At 45.7% G+C, this 18850-nt stretch overlaps 1 protein-coding gene across 1 annotated transcript in view; it reads left to right on the top strand.

Moving 5' to 3' along the window:
• Lipc (lipase C, hepatic type) overlaps positions 1–18850 on the top strand; it is a 129813-nt gene that overhangs the window by 84499 nt on the left and 26464 nt on the right. Inside the window, exon 2 of the mRNA XM_021725484.3 lies at positions 17962–18149. Coding sequence (XP_021581159.1) covers positions 17962–18149 — 188 coding nt within the window. The remainder of the gene's footprint in view (positions 1–17961; positions 18150–18850) is intronic.

Genomic DNA, 18850 nt, shown 5'->3' with positions numbered 1-18850 from the left:
CTAAAGGCTAGAAAGAGGCTGTGATGGCTGTGATAGTGGCCCAATGGCTCAGAACCACAGGAAGGAGACTGTGGATATTAAAAGTTAAAGAGTGGCCAGGTGCAGTGGCCCACGCTTGAAATCTTAGTGTCTTGGGAGGCTGAGGAGGAGGATTGGGAGTTCAAAGCGAGCCTCAGCAATTTAAGGAGGCCCTGAGCAGCTCAGAGAGATCTGTCTCTAAATAAAATACAAAAAGGGCTGGATGTGGCTCAGTAATTAAGCACCCCTGGGTTCGATCCCTGGTACCAAAAAAAAAAAGTGCAAGAGTAAAGGTTCCCCTCCTCCTGGTATTGGCTCACTGTGACAAATTTTTCCCTAGGAAGGCAGAAAGATGAAATTATCCTGTTAATTGAATTCAGCAAATAGCCCGCCACTGTGCAGGCTGTGTGCTGGGTGCTGGGAGCACACAGATGGGTAAGACATGTATATCTAATAGTATAATCATGAAGTGAGCCAAGAAACAAAGAGCTACCCAGGTGTCCACACAGGGTACAGAGAAAGACCCTCCCCTGACCAGCTTTCAAGAGAGCTTTCCACACACTCTAGTTCCTCAAAATTGAGGGCTGATGTGCAGGAAGGCAAGAGAGGCTCTATATGAGGAAATGAAAGGGCAAAGGCCTGGAGACAGGGACTTCCGGGCAACTCTGGTTGCAGCGGCACCTTACAGGGTGGGGAGGGTCTGAACAGAGCAGGCTCAAAGCAGACCCTGCAGGAAAGCAGTGCTCATGTTCACGCTACAGCTAGCTGCACTCACCCACAGTAGGAGGGGAAGGAAGAAGGAGGAGTGGGAAAGGACTCAGCAGGGGTGAGCAGGTGCCTGGAAGAAGAGGGATTCACCAGCTGGATGAGGAAGGAAGGCATCCAGAGCTCATTGGAGGTGGAGGTGGGAGGACAAGCTCAGTCCTCAGCCAGTTAAATAGGCTATATAAGAAGACCAGGCATGAGGATGACCATGATCGGGGTCTGGATGATGAAGAAGATGACTATGACTCTGTCATCTCTCCCTCTTTCTCTCCTGCTTGTGGGAGTTCGGGTCAGGATTGAGGTGGCAAACAATGATCAGAAGACAGAGTTGTTGTGTATTCTGCAGAAGGCACCTGGGGCAGGCAGGGTGGGGCTGGCCTCCCCATCTATCCCTGACACCCCCCACAGCATTCATCATTCTTCAAAAGACTGGTTGGGCTTGTCCCACTGGGCCCTGCCCCATTACCTGCACCCAGAACCCCAATGGTCCATATTCAGGGTCCCTGATTCTCCTCTCTTCCTGAGATTCACTCTGCCTGATCCTACATGTCCCACCCAGATGCTGCCTCAATATCCCCCATCCCAGTTTCCAAGTAGCCAGGCATGAGCCACTTCCCTGCAGAGACAGAGAAGCAGTGACACTACAAGCAAACAAGGCCACACTGAAAATAGAACACCAAGACACTGTCCCCTTAGGATGCACTACCTTCAGGGTCAATGTTGAATTCTAGTAACAAGATCCCTGGAGCATTTTCAAATCCAGACACACAGGAGCCTTGTTCCAGCCTCACTGTGGGCCAAGGCTCCCGGCTCACCTCCAGCCTTGCACTGGCTCTGACTGCTGCCCTGCTTAGTCTTGGCAGGCAGCACTCAACAGGCCCAGGCTTTGCAGCCACAGAGTGCTATCTGCAAGCTCTGCCACTCAGCCTCAGGTTCCTGCTTGCCTGATTCTGTTTTGACGTGCTCCTGCTCTTTCCTGTCTCTGCTAACCCCTCTGAATGCCATTTCCTCTGCCAAGATCTCAGGTTTTACCAAGGTCCATCCCCATCTTCACTCATCTTTGTCCCTCAGCAGAGCCCACATTATAGCCACTTATGTCTGGGACAACTAGATAGGAGCTGCTTGTTTTAAAGACTTCCCAATTTCCTCCTGAGTTCCATTTCTTCCAAAGAGCCTGGCACATCTTAGCTGCCAGTGTGAACTGTGAGTTCCCAGAGATGCCGATGGCACTTTCCAACATTTGTCACTTTTGACACATCTAAAATATGCTTGCTCCTAGCACTCCACGAACACCAGGCCAGATGGCTGCGAAAGCCTCAGTTTCTCAAAGGCCTCCAAGAAGCCCTGGGGAGGGTATATAGCACAGATGCCTGACTGAGAGGCACCAGCTTCTCTCCCCCTCCCTGCACCCCTTCTCAAACAAAGCCAAGGGAGTGGACACCCCTGGGTTTCAGCACAGCCCTGGCAACAGGACTTCTGAGCTCCACGCCAGCTTCCTTCCTTAGAATTCTTTGCACCTTGACTCCCCGTGGCTCCAAACAAGCACTTTGTCATCTTCCAGGCCTGGTTCTGCCAGAGAGGAAATTTCCCCTCTGGGAAGTTCCCTACAAGGCTACCATCACCCCTTGAGTCATCTTTGCTCTCTCAGGTCAATCTTGGAAACAGACTGACCCAATAATCAGCTATTCCACAGCAGAAGTCAAGAGCCCCTGGGGCCAGGGCCAAGGTGAGTCAAGGTAGAGCTCAAGGCTTGAAGTCCAGATGTTTAGCTAGGCAAGCAGCTGAGAGGAAGGGAGGCTGAGTGGCACCTGTTGCTCCACTGTGGATTGAACCACTGAACTACATCCCCAGCCCTTTTTATTTTTAATTTGAGACAGGTCTAGTTAAATTGCTGAGGCTGGCCTTGAACTTGCAATCCTCTTGCCTTAGCCTCCCGAGTTGCTGCCACTGCACCTGGCTTAAAATTATTTTTTTTTTAGAGAGGCAAGTATTCACATGGCTTATAGATTAAAAGAATACCTAACAGACTGTATTTGTAAAGTCTTATCCCTCACAATGTTTTTATGCATTCCATCTCCCCATTCTCCCACTGGTGGGAACATCTTGTATCTTTCCAATGTTTCTTTACGTAGATAAAAACAAATTTGAATTCATTGACTTATCCTCCCACCCTTCCACAAAAGGTATCTAGATAACATTCTAGACCTTATTTTTGTCACCTCCACAACACATTCTAAAGATCTTTGTAAATCGGTACAGGGTGTTTCCTCAGTCCAACCGCAAAGTGTTCCATGGAGGGATGTGCCTCAGTTTAGGGTTAGGGACTCTCCACGGACACTGGGATGTATTTTAGCATTACAGAAGATACTGCTATGAATGATCCCGCCTTCATTTTATTTCATAATGTGCAGACAGAGTCACAGGGTAAATTCCCAGGAGATAAATGCTGGGGAAAGAGTCAGTCCAGTTGTACCTCCCATGGTTGTTGTTCAATCCGGTTGTTCTCCACCAGTGTAGTACCATTTTGCACTCCTGTCTGTCTTGCCATCAAGGGGTGTGGCATTTTAAATTGTTTACCAATCTGATAGGTGAAACCTATGCCTCCATACAGCTCTAACTTGTATGTTTCCTCTGAGGACTGGGGCCAAGGATTTCTTCACGTGTTAAAGGGTCATCTTTCTTTCTTTCTTTCTTTCTTTCCTTTTTTTTTTTTTTTTTGTATGTGTGTGTGAAATATCTCTCTGTGCCCATGGCTCATTTTTCTAGGGGTTTTCAGGCTTATTCTACTTGGTCTCTAGGCATTCCTTATGTATCAGGGAGATTATAGCCCTTCATATTATGAGCTGCAATTATTTTTCTCACTTTATTATTCATCTTTTGGATGTACTGATGGTATTTTTATTTTATTCAGAAATTTTTTGTTTGAGCTAATGTAGCCTAACTTATTAATCTTTTACAAGTTCTGGATTTTGAGTTACAGAGGTTCTTGCTCAAAAGGTTACAAAGAAGTTCACCTATGTTTTCCTCTAGCTGTGTTATGGTTTCCATTGTTTCTTTTTAAAATTTGATCCATTTGGGGTTTTTTCCTGATGTATGTATGGTGTGAGGTATGGATTCAATTTATATCTTTCTTTTTCCAGGACTCCCAATACTTTTTTTAAAAGCCCATCTTTACCTCGTTCCACTGATTTGAGATGATATGTCTACCAAATATTGAATTTAATTTATGTATTTGGGTGTTCTTTATATATGTTCTGCTTCTTTGCTCTTTCATCCAAGCACCAGTATACACAGAATCATTTAATCATTGAGTATGTCTTAACATGAAATAAGCCAAGTCTCCTGAAATAGGATTATTTTTAAATTTTTTTCAGAGCTTCTCTGGCCATTACTGACAAGCTGACCTCTGTCACTGGGGTTCCATCTTGCTCACTGCCAGGTTTTAATTCTCTCTCCTACAAGGAAGCCAACATATATCTGTAGACTTCCAGCCAGAAATAGAGGCTAGCACAGTTTGCTCCCCAAACGAGGCAGAGGCAGAGATTCAAAATCCTCAGAGAGAGTCTCAGTTGGGCTTATTCATGCACCCACTGGAGATTGGTGTGTTGGAGAAAGTCCAAGTGGGAGATCTATGTCTTCTAGAAGCTTCCGCTTTGCTCTGAAGATGCTCAGGACGATCTTCTGGCCCATCCAATCTGCTGAAATGAAAGTGATCCCATATTAGCTTGATAGAGTTATCCTGTCTGATGTTCTATCTCCTCATCACCTGTGACTGATGGTGTGGGAAGGACTCTTCAAGAAGAAAGATGTTGTAATAGCAATATCAATCACCACTTCCAGAACCACCCGTACCACACTGCCACCTCTGCTCATTGAGCACCTGCTATATACCAGGCATTGTGAAAGGTACTTTGCACCTTTTTCTCATTTACTTATCACCCTCTGAGAAAGCTTCTGTAAACTTGCCCAAAATTATACCTCATTAGTGGCAAAGCCAAGCTTTGGATCCTAGCCCAGATCCAAAGCTCATATTCATAACCACTGGATAAGTGATTCTCCAAATGATCTGCCACTCTGGGTTAATGCAGATTCCAAAACCTACTGAATCAGTTGCCCTGGGCATGACGCCCAAGAGTCTGCACGTTAAGCACATGAATACATGAGAACCTCTGCTCTCAAATGCAGAAGATTAGGCAAAGTATAAGGGAGACTGAGGGGAAATGTATTCACTTAGCAAGTGGTGTAAGGGCAGAAAGTTGGCTGAGTGAGTTTTGCAATCAGATCTGTTTTTATTTCCCCTTAGCAGAGAGCATTGACCCATAACCTGGTTTGGCTCCTGGAAGTTCCTCATTTGGGCAGAGCACCATGACTACAGCACCCTAGATGGTCGAGGTAGGGACTCAGCAGAGTAAGCCTCTAATCTGCCACAAAAGGTTAATAGACTACTATTGCCCAAAAGAACCAGGCCTGATAGGGTATGTATGGCTGAAATTCTCACCCCAAAGAGGGGCCTCTTTTTCCCAGTGACACACCATGAATGTAAAGCAAGGAACTACCTAAAAGGGGTGCACATAATTCACAGAAAGAGACTAAATAGGCCAGCAAAGGCCTTGATGGATAACTACCTGTGAGTATCTGAAAGGAACTATGGGTTCCACAAGGAAAGGGACCTTGGATAAGTTTTTAAAGGAAAGGGAAATAATGCATTGAATGCCACACCCTGGATTGGATATTTCACCAAATTCCATCCAGTTTTCATAGCTACCTTATGAGATAGGTCTTCACATTTCCAGTTAGGAGAAGGAAACAGGTTTTCACAGGTCTCAAACAAGCTTCCCAAGGTCACACAGCTATTAGGGCTGAAGAATCACAGAGCTGACTAGTTCCAAAGCCAGCGTCCTTTCTACTACACCACCCTGCCTCTGCCGTCGCTCCCAGTGTGGCCTGGAAATAGATGGGGTACATGTCTGTGGTCTGAACGGGTCAGGCAGCAGTCAGCTGGGCCTCCAGACACAGGCAATGAGGGGAAGACATAGGTCCAAAAGAGTATCTTCAATATAAGTGGAGCAAGTGTCCAGGAAATGTGTCATCTCAGAACTTGGACATATGGAGAAAGAGGTAGAAAACTGGCTCAGAGTCTTGGTTTGATGTTTTAGTGAGCTGTGGGCCTTGGGTCATTCACTGACATCTTCTTTCTTCATCAGGAACATGTGTAGGCTGGGAACAGCTGGGATCCAGACCCCAGGGCCTAGCAAGTCTCCAGAGAGAGGAGAAGTTCCAAGGGCCTCAGGAAAGCCAGGGTGCAGGCTGTGACCGTGACTCAAGCTCTGTGGGTCTAGAGGTGACCACACTGGCCACACACAGGATTGTGCTCCCCCCACATTTCATAGTCCTTACTCCCATCAGGAACAGTCTTTGATTGGAACTCTTAAGATCATCTGGGGACCTTGTACACCGCCTACCAACAGGGTCCCCCTGGATGTCTTTTTACTAGATTCCCTATGGCTTGGCAGATGTGCTCTTATTCCTCGGCCATGGTAACAGTTACCAAACTGTGGAACAGTTGTTTATTTACTTGTCTCCAAAATAAGACCATGATCTTGAAAGCATGGTCTGTCTCACTCACTGTTATAGTACAATGCTAAGCACAACCCCAACCACAGGCAGGTGCTCATGAAAATTTGATGAATGAAAGAACTAATGGAATCATAGTGGGGCTCCAGTACCTGAGAGCATACCCAACTACCAGGTCCCTAGCAGGGAAGCCCTAGGGTGGTTCACGGAATGGATCAGGCCCATTTCCTCATCAGGCAGTCCCAGATGATCTCCCAAGAGCACATCCCATATGCTTCAGCTCACATGTCCCATGGATTACTTCTGCCTTAAAGACTCACCTTGGGGCTATTTGTCCAAGTTAAAGCCCAAAACTTTCCTTGCATTGGGGGTATTTACCTTTGCAAAGCAGAGAACCTGCTTCCAGCTCAGGGGAGGGGACATTCCTGAGGAACAAAGCCAGGTGTTCCCAGGTCACCCCTGTTCTGACTCTCACTTTTCTTGTGGCCTAATTAACTCTGGCCTCAAAAAAAAAAATACTTCTCCATAGCATCTTTAACTTCCTAAAGGTCAGTACTGAGGTAGTGCTAAGACTTAGATAACTCTGAACCAAAGGGACTCTGGGAGTTTTGCCAAACTTCTTGGTTTTCCAGAGGTGAAAACTGAGACCCAGCTGGTTTGGAGAAAGCTGTGGCAAGAGTCCTGCTCCCAGCTGCCTCAAGAGCTGAGGCTGTCTCGCCACCCCACTGTGAAGACCTCAGAGTGCTCCACCCAGCCCCACAGGGTCCCAATGAGGAAACAGACCTAGGAAATGAAATGGCTGGCTCAAGGCCATCCAGAACCAAGTCACACAGTCCTCAGGTAGCTACAGAGGAGTGGAATCATTTGGGGTGTGTAAGCTATATTGCCCATGAGGGCCAAGGCAGCAGCCCCCCAAAAGAACTTGTTCAGGGCTTGTCTCATGTGAAATGCCCTCAGGTCAGGCTCTTGGTTCTCCTACTAAGTCACCACACCTGCCGTGCAACGCAGCCACGTTATACCACGTAGCACCAAAGTCAAAAGACTCATCTCAGCAACTCCATGGTCAGTCTACCTCCTGCAGGGGCTGAAGTCCTGGCAAAGGAGGTTTATGTGTCTGTCCCAACAGGAGACTTAACGTCCTGAGTGCAAAGGAGCAGCCTCCAGCTCTCAGTGGCTTGGGTTCAAATTCCACCTATGCCTCTGCCCCATAGGCCATCTAACCTCCCTGAGCATTAGTGTCTTCCTTGTAAGAAGATGAGAGATGAGAATAGCACTGACTCCCAGCATCGAGCACGAAACGGGCTGTTTGTGCAGGTGGTTTAGTGGGAAGGGAGGTTGGGAGCAGATCTTCGTCAGACTGGGTTGAGCTGGAGGTCCAGCTCACTGGCATCCTGTGTCCTGGGAAAAACACTTAGCCTCTCTGAGACCCAAGTTTCTTTGGGGATAAGACATACCTTAAAGGGGTATTATAAGGATGGGAAGAAGACAAGTCCAGGGACTAGACGGAGTAAGTGAGAACTCCACAAACAGCTTTTTACTTTGAATTGAGCTTGGCCTCCCCAGGTCCACCCATCTCCATATCACCTTTAAGGGGACCTTGTATGGTGTGCATGGGTTTCCTGGGTTGGTGGTATGTGTGGCTGACACCCTGTCAAGGACTTGCCTGTAAGACATCTTTAACTCTTACAGGCAAAAGTGATCACGATGTAACCAAGAAACCACCCACCTGTCATTCATCCCAGTGAACATCCTACTCATTCCCTATAAGGAAAAGATCTCTTTGTGAAGTTCAATGCAGCTTATAAATGTGAAAGATTAGAAACACTGCCCGTCCTGTGATAGGGAAGTAGACGCATAAATTATCACACATTCCTTCTGTGGAATATTACTCAGCCTTTACAAATGATGAGCCCCAACACCTGAGCAACATGGAGAGATGTTCATTATGTCATGTGAAGTGAAAAAAGCAAGAATCATTATGTCTGCACGGTTGTGTGAAAGCGTATTTGCTTCTAGACACGGAATAGGAAGAGAAAATTAAGAGTCAGCCCATTGGAATGATGAGCTTGTGAGTGTGTTTTTTAAACTGTTTCTCTGCATTTGTGCAACACACACATTTTTTTTAAAGAATAGGGAAAAATCCTGATGCTCACTCCAGAAATGATTTAGCTGAAGGCAAGTTTCATGTGTGGAAAAGAGTCCAGTACAGAGTAAGTATTCAGGAAGTGTATTGATGGAGAGAAGAATGAATGATGGCCTGGGGATGTGGCTCAAGCGGTAATGCGCTCGCCTGGCATGCGTGGGGCGCTGGGTTTGATCCTCAGCACCACATAAAAATAAAATAAAGATGTTGTGTCCACCGAAAACTGAAAAATAAATATTAAAAAATTCTCTCTCTCTCTCTCTCTCTCTCTCTTTAAAAAAAGAATGAATGAATAAATAAGAGAATAGACAAGTGAAGAGAACACACCCACCCCAGCCGGGCACTGCAGACCTCAGACCTAAGATAAAGTATGTTCAGGGGTTTAGTAGAGTGTGCAGCATGGGGTGAACAGTTGACATATGTCAACCACTCGGGTAATCACCAGGCACGGACTGAAGTAGAGCCAGCCTAGGAAAAGCCACCAGGGTCTCTGCTAAAAAGATACAGTGTGGTAGACAGGTGCTGGCCTTGAGTGCTCTAATTTCCTCTTCTGTCCCTGCGGAGCTGCAGGAGCGTGGGTGGGCGTGTGTGCCTCTTGGGCCTCGGTGTCCTCATCTTCTCCAAGGAAGGTCATTCATCAGGGTGTTACTTGGAGTTTACTTCCCCACCCCCACCATTTCTTAGCTTGGAGATATTTCTAGGACTGAAAGCAGAATCCATTTGAATCCAACCTACTTTCCCATCTTTTGTGAAAGAATAAACTTGCCAAAACAATTATCCTAAGACAATCTGGGCAGGGTAGGAGGCAGGGATGAGAAACAGTGGATGCTTAACTCCCCGCTGGGGAAGGGACAAGGGCTGGTGCCACCCAGAGGAGCAAGAACCAGCCAGGCTTTTAAATTGCTCCTGTGGGAGGAGGGCATGGCTTCGGCCGCCACCCTGCACTTCTCACACCTCAAGAGCAAGCCCAAAGAATGGGATTTCTGAAGCAAGCATGCAGCCGGTTTATCTCAGAGTCAAGCCTGATGGAAACAATGACCAACACAGAATGACCTTTTCGCAAAACAAGGGTGAAGAAACTGGTAGGAACGTCGTCCCCTGCAAGTTGCTACACAAAAAAGTTAAAGAAATGTGTTACCTGTCATTCGCCGAAAGTTTTGTGAGCTAACATCTCACACAGTGGTGGGTTTAAATTTCTAACAGGTGCTTTCTCTCTCAAAAAAAAAAAATCAAATTAAAATAAGTAATCAAATAAAATTGAAAACTTGATTTTTTAGCTTATGCCAATTTCTATGGTGTAAATACTAGCACATGCCAATTTCAAACTCCCAATATTAAGTTACAGAACATGGAGAATTGGGAAGAGATGCACACAATTGGCTCCTCTGAGCCGGTAAGAGCCAGCTCCTGCTCACCACTGAGACTCACAGATCAGAACTCTGTCTAGAAAGCTCTCAAAGATCTTTTCCAATAGTATAATTCTGGGATGCTAGATTGTGGCTAATTAGTAATAGCAAAAGCCATTCACTTTATCCAGTGTGGTCTGCTTGACAAGTGGACCTGTCGGACCCTCCTAAGAACACCCCTCCTCAAAAAGAAGCCAGCTTCTTTGTGAATAAGTAAATAGACATATTCTGGGTTAAATCCACTCCCTCCTTTCATTAAATGGTCTTATGACCAAAGACAAACCGTGCATTGTCCCTAAGGATTTCCAAGAAAAAAATCTATAAATTTTTCCATCAAGTTGTTTTTAAACAATATATTTTAGCCTATAACTCATAATATTCCTATAAGGTAGGCATTAATGTTAGTCTCATAGTGAGACACAGAGAAGTTAAGTAGCTAATGGCACACAGCCTAAGAAACAGAATGGTGACCAAACATGCTGACTCCAGAGCCTTGGCTCCTAACCTTTCCAGAGCGGTGTGTCTCACTGTGCAGTAACAAGTCACACACAAGGTGTGGGCCCATTGGGGTCTCTTCATCCACGGGGCCAGATTGAAAAGAAGGCGGCAATCTTCTCTTCTTTCCTCGTTTGGTGTAAGGTACCCAGTTCATCTTCTGACAGCTATCCATGGAGAGGGAAGTGGCTCTCATTCTCCTTTTATAGGCACAAGCACTGCTGATACTAAAGCAGTACTTACCCTACCCCAGTGCACTTGTCTCCAGCAGGAACTCCATGAGGAGGTGGTGCTGGGCTGAGGTAGGACTCCGTGCTCCTAGGTCCTTGACTGCTAGACCATCTGACAATGCCTTAAGCTGCATAATTAGGTCCTCTGCCTCAGCCCTCCTCTGCTCCTTGGAAGCCTCACCTGGTCATTGTGTAGGTCATACCTGAGATGAGGAGGAGAGAAAGGTCACATGAAACTCAAAGCCAGGGTCTGGACAGTCATTAAACATCCAAACAAAAATCTGAAACAAGAACTCAATTAAATTAATTTGCTAATCCAAACAGCACTTGGCAAACGAATTTTAAACCAGGGTCCTCTACTCCAAGGGCAGATGTAAGACCCGAGATGATCCAGCTCCTGTGGAACTTTCCCTGATTGACTGTGATCAGATGCCAGTACACAACCCCCTCAGCTGGGCAGGAACCCTCTTAGAGTAACCTCTGGGAAGGAAGGGGGAAGTCTCATCTGAGGATGAAGCTGGCCTAAAACAGTTCTGCCAGGTGTTTCAGGAGTGAGATGTTTTAGTTGTTGTTTTACTGGTCCCCTCATTAGTTTAGGGATATTTCCCATAGACAGCTGTCCTCTGTGATTCAGGACATATTTCCCTTCAGCAACTATGGAGCTGAGTTGGCAACATCAGTCTTTATGGGACATGGAACATCAGCCCTCTGAGCTTTACACAGGGATGTTAAGAGTCCCAAAACATGGAAGGGGTGTGGGTTGAGGCTTTTGCCCTCCATCACAGAAGAAATAAGTTAACCCGAATGCCAGGAAAGGTGAGTTCTTTTAATTCTGCCATTAATTCGATGCCTGGGGGTGGGTGGGCAGGAGACATTAGAAAAATTAGTAACTACATTGTCCAAATTGAGAAATCGAGGCAGATAAATGTTTTCAAGATCATAAGTGGGAGGCTGGGACCTCAGGTCCGGCCAAAATTCAAGATGGCGGGAGTGGGAGAAACATCCCTTACCATATATATTCTTAAGCAGAATGTACTTATCACCAAGCACAGTTCAGCAGCAGCTTGAAGCTAAATTCATGAAGGTCCAGCAGAGACTAAATTCTCACATGAGCTTTTTTCCTTCTGCCAACACTCAAGAAATTCTGAAGTCACCATTGCCCACCTACAAATCATTGGTCTCACCACAGCAGCCAGGGTCAGAGCTGCAGCTACATTAATCTCATAGGATTGTTCCATCACGAGCAGAGAACATGACTTGGAGAGTGTTCAGGGAAATTGTGAAATTATGGTCTTCCAGAGGCCCCCTGCCAGGTCTGGGAATATTTTCAGCAGTGCATGTTTACAAAGCAAAATCACACACACACACACACACACACACACATTAGCAAATTAAATAATGAATGTAAAGATGTACAAACAACTCTATGAGAGGCATATTAACACCTGGGGCTCCTGTCTCAGGCACTTGTGTCCTTAGCATCAGTCAATACATGGCAAGCTCTGACAGCAGTCAACTGAGCAGAAGCATCCAGCACAGGCATCGCCAGCACAAGGCAGAGCCTGACTCCAATCAGGGTCTCTAACACCAGGTGGCCCAGCTCATTTGCCTGCAGTCACTCACCTGATGATGTCCTTACCCAAAAGAAAATGAAATAATTTGTTCTTATACAAAATATACAAGCCCTCAAACCTGAGAGCTGACTTAGGAATAGAGAAATCACTTGCTGCAAGGAATCTTATATTAGAAATGTAATGGCTGGGCCCAGCTTCTCCTTCAGACTAATTTTGAGGATAATTTTTCTGCCCTAGGAACTTGCTGTCCTACAGAGGACAATCCAAGCTGCCTGGCCTGTCAGTTCCTTTTCCTGGATACAGAGACTGATTCCCTTGAAAAATTTGACTTCTTACCTTGTTAATATTCCCCCTCTCAACATCACAGCATCAGGGACTGGGGTTGTGGCTCAGTGGTAGAGCACTTGCCTTGCATACATGAGGCACTAGGTTCGATCCTCAGCACTTATTTAAATAAGTAAATAAAAATATTGTGTCCATCTACAAATAAAAATATATTTTATAAAAAAAAAGCATCATCCCCAAATTCTTCCTGCTGGTGTGCCTTTATCTCTCCTGAAGACACGAAAAAATGACAATTTTGGAAGATATGCCTAAAGAGGGTGCATCTCCTATCTATCTCCTCCAATATGGAAACAATTTCTTTACTCCTAACGGAACCCTTTATTTTCCTTGCAGCTTACCATAATGTTGTTGTGAGGTTTAAATGAGTCAATACAAATAAGATTGTTAGAAAAGTGCCTGGCACAGGAAGAGCACTTGGCATTCATGAGCCTTAAAAACGCTGAAAACCAATGTGGATATGTGTGTGCCCAAAAAGAGATATAAATTGGATCAGACCTAATGAACTAACGAGTCTATTTTATGAATATATACCAAAAAAATGCTCATAGGTGTAGACAAAGATTTATTTATAAAGATAGTCATCAGTGCATCAGAGCATTGTAATAGAGGAAAAAAACTAGAAACAACCAAAATTTCCAGCAATAATGGAACAGGTAAATCCATTATACTGCTTTTCAAAAGCATGTTTTTGAATAATTTTGGTACTGTAAGAAAACTATAATGTTAGGTAAAGAGGGATTAAAAGCATTTATATACTGTGATCTCAGCTTTGGACTCTCCAAATAAATATCTATGGAACAATACCTCCATAAAAAAAAAAATCAGAATGAAAAATCCCAAATGTTACTTGTGTTTTGTCTAATAAATAAAATTATTTATTCATTTCAGCACTTATTGTATATTTGTAATATACAACAAGCATCTTTTAATTATACAAAGAGAAAAATAATAGAACAGTTGAGAGTCTATTGTAACACCACAATTTTTTTTTTAAAGGATAAAGTTTTAGACCAAGCCAGGGTAAGGGGTAGAAAAGATCATTCTGAGGCACAGTCTTCTGTAGTTGGTGACCCCCTGGACAGGGGAGAGAGGACATTAAGTTCCTCTTTGCTTCCTAGCTTGATCAACAGCATGGATGGATGATGGTTTTATGAACCACAATAGGAAACCAAGGAAGAATGGGTTGGGAAGGAGGAGAATACATTGTTTGGCTTGCTGAGTTTGCAGCACACTAAGGATCCCCAGGTGGAGAAGCCCAGTCAGGAGCTGGCTGTATAAAGGCTGGGGGAAGAGACCTCAGTAACACCTGGGTGTGGGACCCCACAGTGAGTCCTTACCTGAGGATGCACAAGTGCTCTGTGTGTCCCAAGAAAGGGACACTCAGACTCTGCTCCTGTGGAAGGTGAGACACTTGGGCTCCCGATCACCACCCCTTCTTCCCTGAATGTGGCTGCTTCCTCAGAGGTAGCAAAGAGTCCCTCAGAGACTTGCAGGGACTGAAATGCATTTGCACTGCTCCCACTGAGGCTTGCTAGGCTCCCTGAGTCAACCACATCAAACTCACTGCTGTATATTTTGTAGAAATGGTGCTCAAACAACAGCCCCTGCCTCGTCCAAGGACCTCTTTGTACAACAACGCCTAGGGAAACTGTCCCAAGTTTCAAGACCAGGAAAGTGTGAGGCCCTGGACATCAGGGATTCTGGAACTGCTCCAGTTTTCCTCTGCAGAAGAAAAGAGGCTGGCACAGAGAAAGCACTTGATGTATACTAGCTCAAAACGCACTGGAAACCAGTGTGGGTAAGTGGGCATCTCTGGCCAATAAGAAGCCCAGAACAATATCTGTGGCCCATCTTCAGCAGCCTTGTAGGATCACGTGGTGTTCATTCAGGGTGTTAATAACATTTCTGTCTTTGTTGTTTTACTGCCCTTATTTTCTCTTTGCCCCAGTTTCTTCAACTATAAATGTTTGTGAACTACTCAAAGTCAGTTAGTTTTTTTTTTTCTTCCATATCATTCCCACCCATCCATCTTCCTTCTCACTCCTGGAGTTGCTGGAACTTCTATTCCTCTTCTCCACAACAGCCCTCCAACTCTGATATCCACTAAATCTTCATTTTTTAGGCCCCAGATCCCCAGTGTCGTCAATAATTTCTTATGGATATGAGCTCCTAAAGAATCATTCATCCTTCTATACTTGACAGGTGCCTCCTGGTCTCCAGGTGTCTCCCTGAAGCCCCTGCTCAGGGCAGTGCCCCACCACAGCAGCAGCGGTCAATGGCTGAGTTTCATGCCTGCCTCATGCACCGGCTGGAGACCCCTGAAAGGCAAAGGCCACGCCCCTTGGCCTCCAGCTAGTACAAGGCCAGGGCCTGGGCCTAACGGATGCCTAATCAGGGTTTATTGAAGAAGTGAATGAACAGATGAGCACACACCTAAACAGTACTGTATGTGCAGCCTCCTCACACACCTTCAAGAAAGCCAAAGGCCCCAGGAAGGGCCCTGCTCTGCTGTATTGGTTTATGGCCTTTCCAATTGACAACTCTTCCATTGTGTCTCCCGAAAAGTCTTGAGGCCCTTCAGAGCTTGTTCTCACAGCTAAATCCAGAGTAAATACACATAAGACAGAATTTGTCCTGTGAGGTCCCCAAGATAAATATTCACAGATAGGAAGGATTTCGCAGATCAAAAATGCAAGATGCTGGGGCTCTAATCAGCATGTGTTTTCCGAACACACCTTTCATAGGTGCTAATTAGGTGCCAGGCATTGTTCTGAGCTCCTTACAAATACCTTATTTAATCCTCATAACAACCCCATGAGACAGGTACTATTTTTATCCCCAATTTATTTTCATATGGTCCTCTTAGCATTAAAAAACCTATCTTGAAATGAAGGAGTCACTTCTCCATCACTGATAAAAGAAACTTAGTTATAGTAGATCCAATGTACCAATAACGGGCAGGCTGAACGTGAGCCTTTGATCTGAGACCTAGATCCCACAGAACATCACATCCCTCACCCACTGAGTGTTAGCACCTACCTTGTGTTCAGGGCTACTTCCCATGAGTTCCTACCCTGGTGGAGGAAACTCAAACCTAAGCAAACCAGCCTGGAGCTAGGTGCAGCAGTGTGCACACCTGTAATCCTAGCAACTCCAGAAGCTGAGGCAGGAGGATCACAAGTTCAGGGCCAACCTCAGCAACTTGGTAAGACTCTGTTTGTAAATAAACAAAGAAATAAGCAGCCTACAGGGCAAGTGCATTAGGACCAAGGGCACAGTACAGGGCTGTTTTGATGTCAAAACAACAGCCCCTGCCTCATCCAAGGACCTCTTTGTACAACAACGCCTAGGGAAACTGTCCCAAGTTTCAGGACCAGGAAAGTGTGAGGCCCTGGACATCAGGGATCCTGGAACTGCTCCAGTTTTCCAGTAAGTGGAGTAATTATCTCTGTGTTCTTGGAGGGTATGATGCTTCAGCTGTTTTAGTGTATGGGCCGGAGTTTCAGGTGGAGAAACAAAGGTAGGGGAAGTGAGACTGCCAAGCTGGCAGGGTGTGAAACAGCACTGGGGCAGCTGCTGGAGGCACAGTGAAGGGAGGGGAAGAATTGGGAGTGAGGGACAGTCATTCAGGTGGTGGCCATGGCTGCCTGCCAAGAAACTTAAGGTCACTGAAAGATGTAGTCATTTCTGTTCTAGAAAGATCCTTGAAGCAGCTGCATGAGGGAAGAGGGAGAGGACCAAACAGAGAGAGATCAGTGAGGAGGCTGTTTCAATAGCCCAAGCAAAAAGACTGTGTGTGGAAATGAAGGCACTAGATTCTAGGGATATTTAGGGACACTAGACTTTGGACTGATGGGGAAGCTGACAGAGACGTGCAAGATGACACTTGTGCTTTTGTCTCAGAGGTCCAAAGGGAAGGGGGAGCAGGGCTGAGAGCTGGCTTTCAGAGGTTGAAGACAAGGCAGGAAATGAATAAGCTGGGCCACAGACATTTTCTTTCATTCTCTCAGAATGGTTAATTCAGATTCTCGCTCACATCTCTTTAAATAAAATATGATGCATTTCATTCTGTCATCATAGTGAAAAATCATTGCCCTTTGCTGGGAATTAATAACCTTTGGAATTAATAACCTTTGGGTAGGAAAATTGGTTTCATTAATACCTCCCCTTGCACTTGGTAGGTTCATCATCTCTTGGCCCTGCTGTCCCCTGAAACCAAAAGCCCAAGACTTATTATTTGAGTAGCCTGCATGATTTTATGCTCAGAAAGAATGATCAGGGTCCTTAGTAATTGGACTGAATTAAGTCACTGACTAAAAATGTCAGCGTGGCTATGTGTCTGCCTCTCAGCCGCAGGGGAGTCCACCCTCTACCAAGAGGGAGGGCAAGAGCTTCCTCCTGTGGCTCTGGGCCTGATCCCTATGCTTGGCAGGAAGATGTCACCCATCTTTATGCGCCACTGCATGGAAACATGGCACCTTCCTTGTCATTTAGACCAGAGAGCCCAGGCTCCCTAGCATTCCGGCCCTGCATGTTCCGCCTGCCCACTGACCTCCTGCCTTGTTATGGCCACGGATGTTCACACCTCTGAGCCTTTCCTCTTGCTGTTCCCTCTGCTCAGAAAGCCCACTGCCCTCCCCAAACACGTGCCTCTATCACCCTTCAAGGCCAGGATCAGCTCCCCACTCCCTGAAAAGCTGTACCTGAATACCATCTCCTTTACCAATATGTTACATCCTTGGTGATCCTCCCCACCTCTACCCCAGCCAGGCTCTTCTATGCCAGGCTTGCGTGATATGGGGTGTCTGCAGTGAGAACATGATGCAGTGTTATCTAATTAAGATGCTCTCTCCGGCTGGGGATGTGGCTCAAGCGGTAGCACGCTCGCCTGGCATGCGTGCGGCCCAGGTTCGATCCTCAGCACCACATACCAACAAAGATGTTGTGTCCGCCGAGAACTAAAAAATAAAGATTAAAAATAAAAAATTATATTCTATTAAAAAAAAAGAAAAAAAACTTCATAAAAAAAAAAAAGATGCTCTCTCCACTCACTTTGTAGCACTGAAAGACCTGGGTTCCCATCCTGACTCGACCCAGTTCTGGGCAGTGATATTCTAGATAAGGGGTTCACCTTCTCCAAGACTGGGTCCCCATGCCTCACCTACACTCCCCATCCCCCAGAGCTATTCCTCTACTCCTGACTCACTGGTCACTGGGATGACAGAGTGGAGGATTAAAGGATCCCCACCCCTCCAGCACCTATGTTGGGTCCTTCTAGATCAACCTCCATCACCTGGCTATTCAGCTACAAAGGCTCTGTTGGATTCCCCAAAGCTGCAATTCATGCTGATCTCTGACACCTCACAATAACAGAAGCCAGGCTGAGCATGGTCTGCAATTTTATATTCCAGAGCTGATTGGGAGAAGATCTCGAGCTGTCGAAACAAAAAAATCTTTGCAGGAGACAGAGACCAGATTCTTGCTCTTCAAAGATGAAACCAACAAGGGCTGTCAGATCCGGCTCAATCACCCAGACACTCTGCGGGAGTGCGGCTTCAACTCCTCGCTGCCTTTGGTGGTGATAATCCACGGGTGGTCGGTAGGAAACATGGACGTGCCTTTTTCTCTTTGCTTTCTCGTTTGCTTTTTTCTTCCTGGTATGTTCGATTTTTAATAAAAAGATAGGGCTCTGATGATAACAATGTAGTGTTTCTAAAGAACATGCTGGTTTTCCAAGTGCTTCCCTACATATTATCTCATTGGTTATTTCAATTCCATGAGTGAACAGGGCAAGGAAAATATAATTAGCTCCAAGTTTTAAATAAAATGTGGCTCAAAGAAGTCATGCAACTCATTAAGGCCCTGAGGGACTGCAGCCCGTGCAGGTGGAAGGTCCTGTTCCTGAATCTCCATGTTTCACCAGGAGAGGTAGGAAGCAAAAGACATGGGGTCCTCATGAAATCTAGTGCCGTAAGGGTTAAATCCAGCAGCAAATAACAGACCTAAATTAGTAGTGATTCAAATAAAACAGGAGTTTGTTTCCATTTTACACAATGATCCAGAGACGTGTCATTCAAAACTGGCTAGACAGCGCTGGTCAATGAACTCCTCAAGGTTCCAACTCCTTCAGGCCCACTGCTCTGCCACCTTAGAGTGTGGCCCTTGCACTCATGGTCCAAACTAGCAGCAGATGCTCTCAACAGCCTGTGGATGACCCCAATGCTGACAGATGAGCAGATGTCAGCAGGAACACCAGCCACCACATCTTGATTCCAGGCAGCAATATAGTAAAGGAGGTAT

The sequence above is a fragment of the Ictidomys tridecemlineatus genome, chromosome 5 (genome assembly GCF_052094955.1).
Source record: "Ictidomys tridecemlineatus isolate mIctTri1 chromosome 5, mIctTri1.hap1, whole genome shotgun sequence".
In the NCBI taxonomy this organism is placed as follows: domain Eukaryota; kingdom Metazoa; phylum Chordata; class Mammalia; order Rodentia; family Sciuridae; genus Ictidomys; species Ictidomys tridecemlineatus.
The sequence above is the reverse complement of the archived record's forward strand: the minus strand, read 5'-3'. Positions and strand labels throughout refer to the sequence as shown.